An 18367-nucleotide genomic window follows, 5' to 3' on the forward strand; every position below is an offset into this window, starting at 1 on the left:
ACTGCTTTTACTTATCCATAAATTAAAGATTGGACTGACAATAACCTGGAACGTCAGGGTAGAATTGTAAAATGAATAACGATGGCCCAGATATGCTCTGATGATCTTAGATAAGAGACCTTTGGAATTTTCTCCAAGTATGGTTCCTTTTGTTTGTGCATTATCTCTGTTTTCCCCCCATTAGCCATATGCACTCACTCTTCAGTAGATTTTAAAGCATCATAAAAGAGGATTGATGAAAGCTGTCTTTTCTCATGTCTCTTTAGTGTACATTTTAGATCTCTGAAGGACAGCAGGAAATGCAAGTATCATAACTGCAGCCGGATACACAGGCACTCCTCTTTACACAAAGACCTATCCACTTATATTCGTGATACAGAGGAAAACTGTTTTTCTTACCCAAGGAGTTGCATCAACATTGTGGCATTGATTTGATAGGTACTTTGTGTTGCCAGGAAACATTTGAAGAGATTAATGACTCTATAGGCCTTGAATTATTCCCTGTTGCTTTGAACACTGCCTATATGTATTACGTAAACATTTAATTTGTCCAACAAATTTAGAGTTGTGAAGAGTGCTCTTACAGATTGCTGACTAACACACTGCATTATTTATTCCACTGAAAAGCTTCATAAATCAAATGAATATAACATACCTAGGAAGTGAGTTGCCTTGTATTTGCAGTATTGGTTTAAAGCGCCCATATTATGCTCATTTTCAGGTTCATAACTGTATTTTAAGGTTGTACCAGAATAGGTTTACATGGTTTAATTTTCAAAAAACACCATATTTTTGTTGTACTGCACAGCTCTCTCTAACTGCTGTAGATCCTCTTTTCACCTGGTTTCTGTTTTAGCTACAGAGTGAGACCTCTTTTCATCTTCTTCTTCTGTACTAGCTTTGATTGCACTCGCACATGCTCAGTAGTTCAGATGTAGATCATGTCAGCTAGCTAACTCTAGAGACAGTAAAAGAAAGCTGTTTCTCCAACTTTGGTCAGTTACAAGGCAGGATTAGCTGGGAGACTTCTAAATGATGGCACACATGTAAGTAGTTCTTTTGTAGATTATAGTGAACTTGTGTGTGTTGTAGCAGTGCTTTGCTATTGAGAACGACGTAGCATGCTAGCGTTAGCATTAGCGTTAGCATGCTAATGCTAACGGTTAGCATGCTAACGAGCTAACGGTTGTGGTTAGCCAGCTCATTTCGGACTGTGACGTCACAGTCCGAGCCGATTTTGAACAGCTCACCAGGAGACTGAAGGCAGGACACATTCAGAAACTGTATCTCACTCAAAACAGCATGGATGGATTTTCAAAGTTTGTATGTGTGTGGAAGCACCAGAGACACAAAAGAACACCCCAAATCCCAGAAAAAAGTGATTTTTTCATAATATGGGCACTTTAAATTGTCAGTTTCATCCATGCTTCCAGTTGAGTAATGCAGATAATAGTCACCCACGTATAATTTGTGTGCTGTACTTTTTTAAGGTTCTCTAAAATCCAGAATTTTCTTTAAGGGGTACTCCACACCTTTTTATGATGTCATTAGGGTTATCTCTGCTCGGTAGTGAGACTTAACATTTTGAAAAGAAAAACTGTGTTACAAACTGTAGGTGTGGGGTTTGAAAGAAGTAGGCATATAGAAAGCAGTGGAAGTCTAATAAAATGTTGTTGCATCATGGGAAATGTAGTATTCAGCAATTTTGTAGCTTGACCCATACTAGGGACTAAAGGATATCATGGCCTCTGCTGCTTTGCTTTTGATTCTAAATTGAGTTTTTTAAATCTTTTTTGTATGTGTCTCTTCTGAGTCCCCCAACTTTATGGAAGTACAATAATAAATTGCAGTAGTACCCTTGGTGTGAGAAAGTGTGAGATATATGTTAAGCTGAACATTCAAGAGTTTTAGACCCCTTATACTCATCACTAACTCCCATAGTTGAGGGCAAGTTCTCTCAAAGTTATATATCTAATAATCTCCAAATACGAAGTGAGACATAAAAATGGATATGTACAAACTCTTGTATCATGTATATGTATATATGTTTAAAAAAGGTATGGGCCTTATAGAAGTAGGTTTAAGCCTGTTTCCCTTTAAAGGATGGCGCCTCTCTGTGGGCATCAGAGACAATAACAACTCTTAAACCAAGATGTGCAGCATAACTGCTCTTTGGACCTTCATTCTTTACTGTAAAACAGAAACACTTAAAACCCAAATATGAAACATGAAATTAAATAAAACCTTGTAGATCTATTCAAATCAGAATGTAATTTATGTGATAATTTTGTGCCCTATTCAACATCTGCATTAACAGAATTACAAGAAATATTAAGAAAAAATCGGATTGCAAATCTTTCATTTTGCTTTCATTATATGCAGAACATTCAAGCCATCCCAGCTTAGATCTACATCATATCATTGTGTTCGGTAAAATGCTCAGCCTCTACTTTCAGTTCATAGATAATGATATAACCATGGCAACAGAGACACCTTGAAAAAGGGCAGGAAGAAAACTTCGACATTACTGTCAGTCAGAACCCATTTGTTTTCTTATTGAAAATAAAAACAGCTGATCATTTCACCTGACTTGCTGACTAACACCTTCAAACTTAAATGTAGCTTTGAATATAAAACTCAACTGTGAGTCCCATTACATAAATCATTGTTGATGTTCTTTTATTTTTCACTTACCCCACCTTACACTGACAACTTTAAGCTACATGTGTAGACGCTTCCCTACAATATACAAATAATGCTAATCAGCAAAGCAGACACACATATTTAAAATAATTTCAGGTTCCTCTGATCAACCGCATGTCAGTTAACATAGTCATCAATAGGTCTAATGTTCTGTGAGGACTTATTGAGTGACACGCCATGGCCCAGAGTGTGAAAACCTTCAAAACATCGAAGAAGTGCCAACCCTGAGACGTGCCCTAACCTTGCCTTGAGCCATGTGTTGATGAGTCTTTAGTGTGACTGAAATTTCAAAGGCATTTCAGCTCACTAAAGCAGAGGATGCTCCTTCTCTCTCATCTTCACTCAACTGAACTCCTCTCCAGAAAGACATTTTGATGGTTTGCAAAAAAAATAAAATAAAAAAATAAAAAAAGGAGGAAAAGTTTTTTGGCACTTTCTTGGAACAGCTATGACCACTGTGGATGTGGGCAAATTAAATGCTGTTAACATTAAAGTCATTAACCAGTTAGTCTGATCCTAACAACAACATGACAAGCCATTGAAGTTAAATGAAAGAAGGGAGTGGGCTTGCAGTGCATATATTTTCCTATTTAATTTCTTGATTTAAGCAGTGTTCAATATTCATGATAAAGCAAAAAGACCTGGAAATAAATGTTATACAGCACTTTTCATTAATCCCATAAACAAAGGAAAATCAGCATCACACCAGAGCTCTCTAATTAAATCAGTGTTTTGCATATTTGAGAATTTGTACAGTTCGGCACCATCAAACACCACTACTAATGGTGAGGGCGTTCTGAGGCGAATAAATAGCAAGTTCCTTGTTTAGTTTTGTATTCACAGACAAATGAAGGCAGGAAAAGTGTGATCTTTTCAAAGGGCGCCTGCAAAAAAACCTGATGGATGCACAAATTAACACACAGAGGAGAGAGGTTGCAATCCAAAGCCTCCAATGTTATAATTACAGCTCTTTCTTCCTCCTTGACAAACACAAAGAGGGATTTTTCTCACTCCCCGCTCGCATCCTTTTTCTCCCTCTCTTCTCCACCTCTCACTGCACAGCTTGGCGAGCTGGCTTTAATTGCCCCAAAAAAGCTGTGGAAGCACAACAAGTACTTCTCATCCTGGTATAATTGTGTCTGTATGATTTGGAGAGCTTGAGAAGAAAGAGGGCTTTGCTGCTTAGGAAATGCTTTGTTGTACGTCTTGGGAGCTGTGTAAAAGAACCATGATATGATGGCGCACTCTGGTGGTCAGACAGTGAAAAGAATTATTCATTTCAGGGTGAAATACAGTAAATGTGTCAGGAGAATATGAAAAGCAAGTCATACATAAGAATTGTTTGATATGATAAAATCACTCATTGTACAGCAGAATCTGGGAGTACTAATTAATAATGTCAATTTATTTTCCTGTGGATTAAGAAAAATATAATACAATACATAACATGCACAATAGACCCCAACATGTTACACAATTTGTCCGCAAGCTTAATGTACATAATAGACGGGATTATCAGAAATGTACCACTTATGAGTTTGTAATGTAACAATAGTAAAAAGTCCTGCATTCAAAATTCCATACAACTAGGCTACAGAAGCATTATCAGCTAAATGTACTTGAAGTATCAACTAAATATATTCATTATGCAGAATGGCATAATGGACTAATGTATTATTATATGTGACAATATTAGATTGTTAATATTGATGCATCATCATAAGTAGCATTTTACTGTAGCAGTTGGTTGAGGTGGAGCTAGTTTTAACTACTTCATACATAGTTAGAAATTTTAGTTCACTGGTTCCCAATCTAGGGGTCGGCCCAAAGGGTCACAAGATAAATCTAAGGGGTGTTGAGATGATTAATGGGTGAGGAAAGAAGAAGAAAAAAGTCTGTTACACATATCTGTTCCCATTTTTTTGGACTTGTCTTTAATCTTTGTGTTTTTGTGAAATATCGGATAATTTTATTTTAATAGTTATTTAAATGAAACAATCTGAGAAGTTTGGAGAGGAAATTTCATGGGCCAAATGGCCTGCAAACAACTTGTTCAATCTGTAACAATGAATTTGTTTTATATGATTATTGTATGTTTTTTTGTTTATGTGAAATCATAACCTTGTGACGATCAAATAAATGTGAAGTAAAAAGTACATTGCCTCCGAGATGTTGTGGAATAGAAGTATAAAGTGACAGAAAATAGAAATACTCAAGTAGAAGTACCTCAAAATTGTGCTTTAGTACAGTACCTGAGTAAATGTACTTAGTTACTTTCCACCACTGCCTGTATGACCATGTCCTTGTTACACATTTCAATATTGGTTGTTAACCCTGCAGTTGTACTGTGATGCAAACCCCCTTTAGGTTGGCCGGGCTGCCTTCCACATAGCAAGCATGTTGATGTGGTGTCATCTTCAAGTCTATTTATTGTACACCTTTGACTATATGGCCAAACCCTCCCCCCTAAACACCAACACATGTTACACTTATTGTTAGTTATATGCTGCAATGCAAAGCAGATGTGGAAGTGGAGCTGCTATATACACTTGCTTATTTAGAGGCCCATTTGCAAATAGAAAAGGGAGGATCTGCTTGTGCTGCAGGAGAAGAGTTTACATTGGAGTGTGTGATTCTGTGAAGCATAGAAGTAATGCATACATTTCTGAGGCAAATGAGTAAAAACACAAAAGCACGGTTTGCGCTAAAAACATGGGTCATTTTTATTTAGCTAGTGAGTTACCTAGAGGAGAAAACTGGCACATCCTTGCAGTTGATGTCTTGCCGTTTTGGGGGAATCCCAGTCAAGCCAAGCAGGAGGAGTGATGGGATTCTCCCAAAAGTGCTCAGAGGACAGACAGTCTGATTGAGCCTGAGGTACGGTAGAGTACATCAACATCAGAGCAAAGACAGTCTACCACAGGGCCCAAGGAGGCCACCGCTGGTTCTACAAGAGCAGCAGGTTTCTCCTCAGACAAATGCACTTCAGAATGACAGAATCACAAGACAAAAAAAAAACAAAGATGTGCACTGGCCAGTGCTTGCCAGCCTGCTGCATAATTGTAATCTTTTGGTACACAGAAACAGATGTAGAAAAGGAAGGGACCAGGTAGAGGGAGGATACATCCAATGATTGGCATGATTGTGGCTGTTTCCTAATTATTTTGTCCCACCTGTCAATCATCCAAACCTCTGTCTGAGGAGGATCAGATGGCTGAATACAGATTCAAGTAATAGATGAATTCATACAGATAATCTACAATTCTCTTCAGGAGCTGAGGAAGCTCACCAATATCCCAAACATTTGAGGCATTAAAAAAAAAAATTACAAATAAGCCTGGTGAAATCTTCTGACTACTTCTGTTAGTCAGTTAGTTGCTCACAAACAAAATCAAAGAAGAACACAGTTAGAGAGTTAAGGGTATTGGTAGAGGCTGTTTAGGACTGAAAGTGCTTTAACCACAGAGTTTTTAAAGTGGTTTACGTTCTTTTTCTTGTGAGACAGGAACACAGGGTTTGATGCACCAGTCAACAGATACAGATGAGTCCATATACTGTCATGTTCAAGTGTTCAGATACATTGTTGTCTTGAGCGGAAATTTGTGAGAGCCTTTCCTCCTTGTGGTTAAGCAAATTTTGTTTAAGGTCCTACGTCATTAGTGTTGCAGTTCTAGCAGAGAGCTTGCTTGAAGGTTACTGTTTATTTCTATTGCGCTCCTGGCGAGAGAGAAAAAACAGAAAGAGATAATCAGATGGTACTGAACAAGAACAAGGGACACAAACAAACGTAAGCAGTAGCTAAAATTAGTAAAATATAACAACTTAATGTTTCATTCACACACTCTTGTCACATCGTAGGAAAGCACATTGCTATCGCCAGATGAGTGACAACTTTGTTTGGCTAATTTTCTGTAACCAGTGTATGATGAAGGCATGTTGGGTGGGTGGAATTAGCAAGCTGACATTAGCCAACGAGCCAGCAGCAGGCAGTTCGAGCTCGGTCACTCCACTCCCCAACGTAGGGAGAATTCTTTGCGGAGAGAACGGGTGACAGCCCGGGCGAGGAACAGTCTAGTTAGCCATCACCCGGGGTCCGCTGTCGTTCTGCGGGTAGTGAAGCAGAGGGGACATAGGCTCGGTTCTGTTCTGCCGCTGTTGATTCAGGCAAACGCTGTTTGTTGTGGGTATCGTAGCAACGTTTGTATCTGGTTTCCTATTTTGAATGACAAATAGATTACAGCCGCCTGCTAGTATGGAGAGTTATTTCCTCTTACGCAGGCGCAGAACGTACGTGGTATTTGGCCACTGGCTGTGTAGTCGTTGCAGTGTGTTCCAGTGCTAATTTGCTAAAAAAGACAAAGGCGACGAAGGCAGATTGTGGCATCGCCTCACGTCGGCCCACTAGTTCCTGGCCGTCGGCTTGGTGTGTCAGGGCCTTTAGAAGATGTGACACTTGATTTTTGAGTCCTAAAGGTGCACTCTAGTGTCAGAGATGATCAAAAGCCATTTATGAAGGCGATTGATATTGATTTGACTCATCAGAAGAGATGTATCAAATGAATGCCTTTTTGTGTCTATATGCACTCGTACCACTCGGTAAATCTCATTAACTACTTAGGATTTATTGAATGTTTCTATTTTGAGTACATTCAAAAGTGTTTTTGAATTATACATCAAATATATTATTTGTAGGGAATGAGGTTAACAGCATCCGTCAATTGGGGACTGATGTTGCAGTATGATGTGCTGCTGAAAGTAAACTAAAAATAGGCTAAATGTTTTCCCATCAATTCTGACTATTTGAAAACAGCTGTCACTTCAGAAGTCTAAAACTAAATACATTTTTCATGTCATGTGTTCTATTTTGTACAGTTTGACTTCCTGTTCTCTATGGAAAGTACTGGTTTCCAAAGCCAAATGATGTTTTGTAAATTTCATTTACAAAGTATTGTATCCTATCTATCTATCTATCTATCTATCTATCTATCTATCTATCTATCATCTCAAAGATTATATTCCAATATGAGCACAATTTAACTTAACTTAAAGACATCTCAAACAATCATGTAAAATTAAAAATCATGATTTGTCATTTACAGAAAAAAAGCATTTACAGGCTCCTCAGTTGAAAACATTGTAGGCATGTCTATAGTTCTCACTGTTGATATACTGAGTTACACTACACTGGCAGGAAAACTAATCAATCACTAAAGTAAAGATACCTTTACTTTCTCTGTTTAGTGTTAAAGTGTTAAAATAAGTGAGACACAGCGCAAGAGAGTATCCGCTGTAAGAAAAGGTATGTACGAACCAAAATGTTCGGATGGGTTTACACTGCAGCCACTACACTAGGCTTGTAGTAACGCGGTTTGCCTTGCGGATAAACACAACGTGCTTACACAACGAAACATAAGTAATCACAACGCACCTCAAATATCAAATATGCAAGGGAGTGTCATGAATTACAATAAAAGAGGAATACAGTGTCCTTTTTGAGGAGTGGTTGTATATGTCAATGGTCTGGGAAAAGCCCTGTGAGACCAGTGTAACTCTATCCCCAGAATGGCTGCTCAGACTGGGCTGTGGCTCTGAAGACAGCAGGCTGATATTCACCCTAACACTCCTTATAACATCCAGGGGAAAGAAGGCAGTTACCTCTAAGTATTAATTGCCAAATTAGTTATGCTAATAAAATCCTGCAACAACATTTAGATCCAAAGTTATCTTTAAAAAAAAAAAAAAACACTTTGGGAAGGTGTTATAGTGCAGGTAGCTGTGCTGGTTTGACACCTCTCAAAGTTCGGGAAAGACAGGCCAAACAATAGAGAACAATTAACCTTGTCAGGCAAAGGAGGGTGAGGCCTCGGCTGGGCCAATCCTGTCATGTAGGAGGTCAGGGCTACAAAAGCAGCACAGCGCAACGCCTGCACAACGCAAGATGAAACAGGCTTTCTACTGACAGGTTGTTTTCAGAAGCCTGAAAACATTGAGTTGAAATATTTATGAGAAAGTAACCCAGCGCATATTAACAAGGTCAGCACAGAGGAGTCAATACAGCATCAATGGAGCACCAGCAGTGGGGGAGTGGGAGAAAAGGAGGGAGCGGGTCATGGGGGGGGGGGGTTCTAAACGCAATTAAATTAGCATACTGGTGAATCTAAGACTGGATGCAGCAGAACACTAGCAGTGAGAACATGTTATTCTCTCCTTGGCTGCTGTTTTTCCACAGCAGTAGCATCCCACAGAGTTTTTACCACTTAGACTAACATTTGTGGTACACCACTGTTATTACCAATGCAACATATTTAAGTTTCCCCTCGGAGGACGCAGGCTTACACAGACAAATGCAATCATGCATTTTTATCATGTATTTTACTGGGAAACATTTCTTTTTAAATCAACCATTTAGAACATCTGAGGCAAACTGTACCAACTCTGAGGTACGTTGCAGCCAGCATGCAGGCCGAGGGCTTATGTTGTTAAAGACTAATAAAGCATGAGGAGCCTGTGGAAAGCAGAGCGGCTTGGCGTTCAAAGGGAGATCAGAGCCTACATCTGCCTCGGTCTGAAATGAGGAATGCCAGGAATGTGGGCTATTTCAGGAAACCTCTATGCATCTAACTCCACTTGGGAAGATCGTCGCAATCTCAACAGCACAAGATGGCTGATGAAGAATCAGGTTTTCCTGAACCTGCCTATGAGTAATGGTAGCATGTCAATCTGCTGAGAGGCCTCTGGGGACTTCCATTTACACCGGGCTGCAACAGGATGTTACAACCTCTGTCTAAAGAGCAGGTGGAACAAGATCAGCTGATTACTCTCTGGCTACAGCCTGTAGCAGTGACTCAGGGAAAGCTACATACCTTTAAAAGGGTAACTAAACTGAACTGTCTCATGTATACAAACAAGCTATTTACAGTTGACAGGGCTATGTTTATATAAGTTTATCTCACCTTTCTCAGAGCCTCCTCCTCTTCCTGACGTTTCTCATAATGTGCAAAGTCATCAAAGATTGAGGTGGTATGCTTGTAAGCGGCGATAATTTTAAGCACTTGTTTGGCCTTTTCCAGAGGCACTTCCTGAGTGTCCCTGGAGTTGGTCACTGGCTTGTTGTCATTGTTCTCCAGCCGGATGTGTCGCAGCTGGTTGTTGGGCACGTCTTTGATGAACGCCCACTTCACCTCAAACTTGCCCTTCCACTTGTCCTGAGACCAGACGCCTGCATAGGCATTGTAGTCCACCGGTGAGCGCATCTCGGCCACGCCACAGAAGTGCCCACTCCCGTTGACACTGAACAACAGATACAGGGGCCCCTTGTTGCCCAGTGAGCGGTAGGCACCATCCAGACGCTTGTTGCCATGTTCTGTACTGCACCAGATAGAGTACTTGATTGAGCGATGGATGTCATCTTCAGAATAACTCTTGATGATGAAAACGCGTCCATTTTTCAAGTTCCAGTCAAAGTCTTTGGGGTTGTAGTTGTTGAGGGCACGGAGCTTCTCCAGCACGGGATGCACTTCTCCAGAACAAGGGGAGGCACTCAGTGGGACTCCCCCACCCAGACCGAAGCCCTCACCCCGGTTCCGGGGAGCCACCCAACGATTGGGGGGTGGACCAGGCTGCTGGGGTTGTTGCTGATGAAGGGGATGTGGGGGGCCAGGTTGAGAGGACAGGTGCATGTGTGGAGGGCCAGGGGGCATAGGCTGGGGGTGTTGGGGGGACTGGAGAGAATGGAGCTGGAAGGGCTGGTGTTGGTGTTGGTGTTGGTGTTGGTGTTGATGTTGATGTTGGGGCTGGTGTTGGTGTTGAGGCTGAGGGGGCAATGGGTTCTGCAGTAAGGGCTGGGGCTGAGCTAGGAGAGGCTGCTGCACCATAGGCTGCGGAGGCATCATAGTCTGAGCTAATGGAGGCTTGTTCAGGGAGCCTTTATCGTCCCAAGTACCAATGTTCATATTGTGCTTTATGGGGGGTGGAGGAATGGCGCCTCCCCCCATCCCCATGTTGGCTTTGGGTTTGACCTTGGGCTGTGGCTTGGCCGGCTTCTTGGCAATGGCTGCCCAGGAGGCAGGTTTAGGTGCGGATGAGCTGACCGACAGAGGGAGGCTATTGGCTGCCATACTGCTCATACCTGCTGTGCCTCCAAGTGGTGAGCCCACGGTTTTGGTGACAGCTGCCACCATGTCCGTACCCAGTTTTAAGCCCGTCATACCTTGCTCAATGCTGTTCAGCACCGGGACTTTAGTATGCTGGGTGTCGCTTCCAAAGCCTGCCTGTCCGTCCGTAATGGCCCGACCCAGCGAGCTGGGGGCGTACCCATAGCTGTTACTGTAGACTGAGCTCTGCGTGGACTGACCCTGAGAGACACTGGTACCCCAGGTGGAAAAGTCTGCATTACCAGGGAAGAAGTTGAAGCCATGCTGACCCAGAAAGGGAGGGGTGTTCCCTAGGGCACCTGGCTGGCTGAACACACCATCAGGGATGAAGTGCGGCTCGCCATTGCTCATCTGTCCATAGGTAGTTAGGTAGGGCATAGGAGGGTCTCCTGCTGTGGACCAAGCGGCCTCTCCCAGAGAGTAAGGGAAACCAATGGATGGAGCATAGTAGCTTGGCATGTAGGGGTCAGACATTTGTGGATAGCTGTTACTCTGTGAGGCATAAGGAGAGACAGTTAATGTACTATACATGATGACAAGTAATAGAATTAACAAATAAGCAAATAATCAAACATGATGACATATTACGAACAGTAAAGATAGAATGTGAGTTGAGTTATAGGAACATTTGTCATCTTTAGGAACAAACAAGAAAATCACAGTGTTATAACATGAGGTTTTAGGGTAAATACTGGCCACAAGCACTAGGTGACGCATTGTCAGTCTGGACAGAACATATTATGGTTTATTGTATGACATTACCTGATTTGTCTGGCCACTTAGATAAGGCTCAAAATCATCATCATTCACACCATCCTTTTGATGCATTGATCCGTTTTGCACTAAGAATGGAAATAGAAGACAGTAAATCATATGTACTGTAAATGGGAGTCACAAATAGTTCAGGCTCAAGATGTCAGCTCATTATGTTTGGTCATGGGTGTGTAGTGGTCAAATCTAAAACATGACAGGATCTCAGTGTGGTGTAACATTATAAAAACAAAGGCAGAATTAGGTCAGTCAACAATGGGAACATAAATAAGCTGCAGTTTAGGTTACAGTTCCAAAGCACTATCACTAAGCGGATAGCATGTTAGCTAATTAAATCAATAATCAAAACAGACGGTACCGTCACACTGAAAAACATAAAGAGAAATTAAAAATAAATAGGGCTTGTACACCATTTAATCGTCAGTGTTAAAAGCCTTACCTTTATTTCCTTGTCCTTTAGGTCTCTGAAATAATGTGCAGCACAGGAAAAAAGAGACTTGTCAGATCACGACAGGAAACAAGAATCACACAGAGAGCTGGCTGTATCCTCCTCCGTGAATAAATATAACAGTCGATAGTAGTAGCCTAACCTAGGCTAAAACCATCAGCCCGGATGTTAACATTTAACTACAGGTTGCTTCGCGTTGTTGACCGGATGTCAAACGCTCTGACATCCAGTAACTAAACGGTGCCGCAATGGCAACCGGCTACAGCTAGAGTTGGTTGGCAATACAGTCGGCTTACGTTACCGCTAATAGCTACAATATATCAAAGACTTTTTAGCCTCTTTGATCTGGCGTGTCAAACTAGATCAAACTGTTGTCGACAAAGTTTCATTTCCCCGCACGGCTAATACATTTATAGCATCTTTCGCATGTCAATGCACGAACCTGATCGACTGTGGTCGCAGACATCCTCCAGGAACCGAAATTGATAGCTGTTTGTGAGACTGTCCACTGCTTTCTCCTGCCTCTATTTGCACTTGGGTGCTTTCCTGGCTCGTCTCTCGGGTTGTCCAATCACTCTGTTACGGGTACAAGGCGGCGTTTTCCTCCCGTGGTCAGATCTGACGATGATCTGATTCTTCTGGTTGTTACAAACGGCGACTTTGTGTCTGTGGAGAAGGCGTCAGTTAAAATGTACGATCCTGCCACAGATGGTATTTTACAGTCAATCTGAAACTGCCTAGTGTCTTACTGGAATATCCCTTACCATTTTCCACAATGGCGGACAGGCTTTTTACTCCCGCTTCCGTTCCGTTCTGCTGCTCCGTGACCTTCCGCCTGTGACGCTCTGAGTCATGTTACAAACTGACACTTCACATGACAGTCACAAACACACAAGTTCCCTGCTACTTAACATTATTCTTAATCTTTATACCGAAATAATCTTTTTACCGAACAACTGTTATCCTAGCTGATATCAAAACAATAGTCACCTCTGCATTTGGGAGCCTCTTTTAGCTTAGCCACCCAGTAATGCCTGAATTCCCATGTGGATAAAATAAAATAAAATAACAATAATAAAAAAAAATTAATGAAATGCATGAAAAAAGAACACTAATGTACTGTAGGTTACTGAAGTACAATTTTGAGATACTTTTATTTTCTGCTACTTTCTATTTATATTCCACTGCATTTCAGTGGGAAATATTGTAGGCCTACTACAGATAAAAAAAATCCAAACCTATAACTTATAAAATATGCTATCTGCTATAAAATAGGCTTATAATACCACTCAACACCAACAGGCTTCCAGCTGCTAGGCTAAAAGATTATACATGTTACTAAAGTGCAGAAATGTAGTACATTTATTGGTTTGGGATCTAAGCATGAGTAAAAAAAACAACAACAGAACAAATACGTTTTTAATGGTATGATTGCTTAAAAAAAGCAAGCAACTCCACAGAAATGGTGGAATATAGGCTAACTGCTACATTTAGTCAAGTAGGCTACTACACTTAAGTTGGCTATAGTCTTGAGGCATGTTGAGGCTACTTTACTTTTTCATTTTTTTGCTACTCCACTGCATTTGTCTGATGGCTGTAGTCACCTTCTTTATACAAAACATATGGTCAGATAATAAGATATGATGAATTGTGAAGATCAACTGCCCGACAGTATATTAAATCAGCTACAACATTAAAAGGCTGCATTCACATTTATGTATCAATACAATTTAATAGTAGGCCTACTTACGCAAAAGTATGAATGCAGGACTGGAGTATTTCTACTTTTTCACTGTAGTATTGATACTTTTACTTAAAAGATCTGAATACTCACCACAGAGCTGTGCTGTTTGTAATATAGGCCTAATGGACTACAACCATAGATGTAAGAGAGAGACTACAACTGATGTGCTCTGTGAGTGACTCTCGCGATACTTCCTCAGTGGGTCGCGGAGCAGTATGGCAGCCGTCGCGCTGAGGTCCTGCCGCAGAGGACTTTCACATATTTTAAGCAATGGAGGGCTCGCAGCTTTGTCTTCACAACGTCTGGAAGGTTTGTTCAAGTCTCCGCTTTTGGCACAACTAATTAACAACGTTTAAGTCTCAAAAAACGGTATTTAAACGCAGAGTAGGGGGTGTGGCTCACACAGACTGCGTCGTCTTAAAAATGTAGGGCATAAACGGTTGGGGGTTTGCGCTTGTTAATGCTTTTGCGCCGTCTACATTGATTCTCGTAGTTTATGAAACCGCTTCGACTTTAATTGGCCTCATTTAGTTGCTTATGTGGCCAAATGTTTGGTATCTTTGGTCGATGTGAAAAAAATGAGCATGCTGATCCCCAGTATCCATGCGCGGTTTTTAAGTTTGCGTCAAGAGAAGCCTTGTCTTATAAAATGGAGTGTGTGACATTGTATTTAGTTTTTTTTTTTTTTTAGCAGTGATACCGTAGGCTAGTACTGTGAATAATTTAACGTTACATAACACGTTTCTCCATAGCAATAATACTTTTCACTGTGTCAACCAGGAGTCAGGAGACACAAGTCCACAGTTCAGTATGCTTCACGACCAGACCTTCCCAAGCTGGCCTACAGAAGAGTGAAGGGGAAGAGCCCAGGTGTGGTCTTCCTCCCAGGATATGGCTCCAACATGAATGGGCAGAAAGCTGAGGCACTGGAGGAGTTCTGTAGGTCACTAGGGCACGCATACCTTAGGTAAGCCATCCAAACACACCACTGACGAGTGTGCATACTAAGACCATGCCATGCTCGTTATTTAATACTAAATACAGAATAGATCAGATCAAATAGACATACCTCATACATACAGTGTTGGTCTTCAATGTCCATAGTCTTGGTTTTGAGAAACACCTGCAATACCTTCAAAACAATACAACTTTTGCGCTCCGCAATTAAACTTGATTCATATAGCTCTTAAAACTCAACACAGATGATCCAAAGTGTGTTACAGATTTGCATGAGCAAAAATAAAATGCATGAAATGGAAAAGCTGCATGCACCCACCACACACCCACGGTTACACTTCTACAGCCTTGCTCAAATAACAGGATAAGCACATGTAGACAATATTTAAAACCGTTTGTTGACTGAAATATCAGTATTTAAAAAATTACCATTCCAAACCTCTCATTGTCATTCAGAGCATCTATTCCTGAGGTGATTTGATATAAAAGGCATGGGTCCATCATACTGAATACTCAAAGGCCTCATCTTATGTTCAGTGTAGTATATAACTGATTTACTGTACTCATAATGTCTTAAACAAATCTGAACTAATGGCTTTCATGGCTTGTCTTTGTTTTTACCTTCTGATACCCAAGGGCTGCTCCATTTATGTTTTCCCAGGTTTGACTACACAGGACATGGGGCCTCAGACGGGGTGCTATCAGAAGGAACTATTGGTACCTGGAAAAAAGATGTCCTTTTCGTGTTGGATGAGTTAGTAGAGGGGCCACAGGTAAATATTTCCTAGGGTCATCATGCCTCTTTACAAGTTTCTGGTGTTTAGAAATCAATGAAGTTATAAAAACTTTGTTCAATTGGGATGGGAAATGAGTCAGTTCTCATTTAGATCAAGTTTAATGTCAGAATTCATTCTCTCAGGAATGAACATTGTCTTTTCATGTGAGACTTGGGTCATGAAAGGAAAACCTCTTGAAATGTATGGATGGGATTTAATGAGCCGGAAAAGAAGGGCAAAATACAAGAATCTCAAAACATTGATTTCAGTTGAGTTACAATTACAGGGTTGTAGTTGTTGAATATACATGTATTAAGTTACAAGAATATGATGTTTTTTATTTAACTTATAGCCAAATGGTGCATCCCACAGTAATACAAGTGTCTCTTCTAAAATCAACCAGTAAAAATGTTTAGATACTCAATGAGAGAGCCACACAGGCAGCCTGTGAAAAGAGAAACCAAAATGAAAGTGTTGTGCAAACACAATATAAAAATTCTAACTCAGCCTGTAGTTCTACTAGCACCAGTGAATTATTGCATTTCACTTAGTTTTTAAGTTGATCTTAAATTGTTTTTTTGTTTGAAGATCCCTTTCAAACATACTTTAAGACCTATAAGAATACTCTGCTTTGTATAATATTTTGTCTGATATGGTTTTTCCACAAAAAAAGTTCAAATACTTCCTTAAAAAACTATTGAAATGACATCTAATCATTTTCCCTAATATATAAATGGCCACAATTGGCTCCAAACAAAATCCTGCTGGTATGTTCACGTGTTATACTCAGATTTAACGTGAGTACAGAGAAACTTAAGCAGATGAATGTAAAACGCAGCTTTCTAGTATAAAACTCTGCACGTACATCATTCTGCACAGTGAAGCTCAAACATCCTAGCCTGAGAAAACCCTGACGAACTTCCAGCAAATTTGAGATTTGCTCTGCAAGTCAGTCTGGCAAAGAGCCCATTCAAGCCCATTTCCAATTTTTCCAAATCGAGGCACCAATCACAACTGGTGAGGCGGGCTTTACACAATGACGATAGCGCAGCGAAGGCAAGCAGCTTTTTGTTTACATTCAACATGACGGCCACCGCTTCAGCAGCAACCCGTTGATGCCGCTGTCGCCGCTACGTCACCCGGATCGTTGGTCTGATTGGTTGAAGGACTATCCAATGCGCCCAGAGGCATTTGAGCGACGTCCGTTGGTGGCACCCCTTTGGAAATACGCTGCGAATGAAGCTTGCCCAGACCCACTCTCAGTTACAACTGAGAAGGGTCTGGTGTCAACCAGGCTACAAACATCCAAGTCACGCAACAATATTCAAAACACATTTTTTGAGTGAGGGGGCTTTAAATGTTTGTATTTTGTATTATATGTTAATCATCAAGCAATACAATTAACAAACCAAAACTCATCTTGCTCTCAACAAATTACCAAAAAAAAGGGTAACAGCAGAATCCATGATATAATTGGAATAATTAAATCAACCCCCATTTTTTTTGTATTCATTGTATGTTCCACTACGTCTCCAGAAGATGGCACTGTGTTACCACATTTGTGGTCTCATTAGTCTTCCATTACCATGATTGTTCTGCAGGAGTCTGGTGTTGTCTTTATGTAGTGTTTTTAATGACATTGTTTATATATTATTTTTCATTAATCAGTAGACCACTTGGTCTTTTTTTATTTTATTTTACAGTCTGTGGTGTTTTTGCTTACTTGTAGATAATGGTGGGTTCCAGTATAGGCGGTTGGTTCATGCTGCTTGCAGCCATTGCAAGACCAGAGAAGACTGCAGCACTGGTGGGCATCTCCACTGCTGCTGATCACATTGTCACATTGTTCAACTCTCTTCCTCTGGAGGTAGGAACATATAATATTATCACATATATCACCTTTTTTAGCATTCTGTTTGAAACTTTACAGGCATTTACATTTAAATGTTTTTCTGAGTTGGATTTGTTCATGTTTGAATGTGCAGACACGCAAGGAGTTTGAGGAGAAGGGGGAGTGGACAGTGCCCACCAAACACTCAGAGGAGGGTCATTACAAGTTTAGCATGGACTTTCTGAAAGAGGCAGAAAATCACTGTGTGCTCCAGAGTCCCATCCCCATCACCTGTCCCGTACGGCTCATTCATGGGCTCAAAGATGAGGACGTCCCCTGGCACATCTCCCTGCAGGTTGCAGAACGCGTCCTCAGCCCTGATGTGGATGTCATCCTTCGACGACATGGCCAGCACCGCATGTCTGACAGGGATGACATCAAGCTCATGGTCTACACTATTGATGATCTCATAGACAAGCTGACCACTCTGGTCTGAGTTAGGGATGGATGAGTGAGCATGAGAGGTTGCTGAGATAAGGAGAGAAGGACTGTGTTTACTGGGAAATCAACCTTCAAGAAATTTACCAAACAATGGCATGTTTGTCTGCCAAATATGACCTTTCATCCATCTCTGTTTTTCTCCCCCCGTACTTTATGTCATTTGAACATGCTGTTACAGTGCAAACTATTTTAAAAGGGAGCTTTCCTGCTAGCTGTTCCCTTATATATTCAGGTTGCATTTGTATGTGTTCCAGGTTATCATATGGAGTGTTAAGTTGGCCTTAATTAGGTCTGCGGTTGATGCTGTGCCAGCCGCCGTTCTTACTGTTCGACTGTTTTCCCTTCCCGCTTTACTTAGACACATAGTTTTCCTGTGCCTTTTTTAATCACCCTTTTTGGCCAATAAAACCTCTGCACACTAGAGTGCAGGTCTCCGTCTGTTACCACAACTAACCTAACATAATCCACAACAGTTTTTATGAA

The 18367-nt window shown here is 41.0% G+C and overlaps 2 protein-coding genes across 3 annotated transcripts; one reads left to right on the top strand and one right to left on the bottom strand.

The window, feature by feature from the left end:
• Positions 1–4087: 4087 nt before the first annotated feature.
• On the bottom strand, positions 4088–13925 carry ythdf3 (YTH N(6)-methyladenosine RNA binding protein 3). Its single transcript, XM_039789872.1, has 7 exons — positions 13910–13925; positions 12840–12920; positions 12518–12741; positions 12067–12091; positions 11619–11698; positions 9657–11348; positions 4088–6420 (listed from the first exon to the last, which is right to left on the bottom strand). The coding sequence occupies exons 3-7, from the start codon at positions 12539–12541 to the stop codon at positions 6397–6399; spliced, it is 1845 nt and encodes a 614-aa protein (XP_039645806.1). The 5' UTR covers positions 12542–12741; positions 12840–12920; positions 13910–13925; the 3' UTR covers positions 4088–6396.
• Positions 13926–13980: 55 nt separating this feature from the next.
• abhd10b (abhydrolase domain containing 10, depalmitoylase b) lies at positions 13981–18305 on the top strand. 2 transcript variants are annotated; one of them, XM_039789873.1, is made up of 5 exons: positions 13981–14128; positions 14600–14786; positions 15438–15549; positions 17282–17419; positions 17538–18305. In XM_039789873.1, exons 1-5 carry the CDS (start codon positions 14035–14037, stop codon positions 17877–17879), a joined length of 873 nt encoding a protein of 290 aa, XP_039645807.1. In that variant the 5' UTR covers positions 13981–14034; the 3' UTR covers positions 17880–18305. The 2 variants fall into 2 exon arrangements, with proteins under 2 accessions (XP_039645807.1, XP_039645809.1); XM_039789875.1 differs by lacking the exon at positions 13981–14128 and adding an exon at positions 14298–14473.
• The last annotated feature ends 62 nt before the right edge of the window (positions 18306–18367 follow it).

This window comes from Perca fluviatilis, chromosome 22 (genome assembly GCF_010015445.1).
Source record: "Perca fluviatilis chromosome 22, GENO_Pfluv_1.0, whole genome shotgun sequence".
Lineage (NCBI taxonomy): Eukaryota > Metazoa > Chordata > Actinopteri > Perciformes > Percidae > Perca > Perca fluviatilis.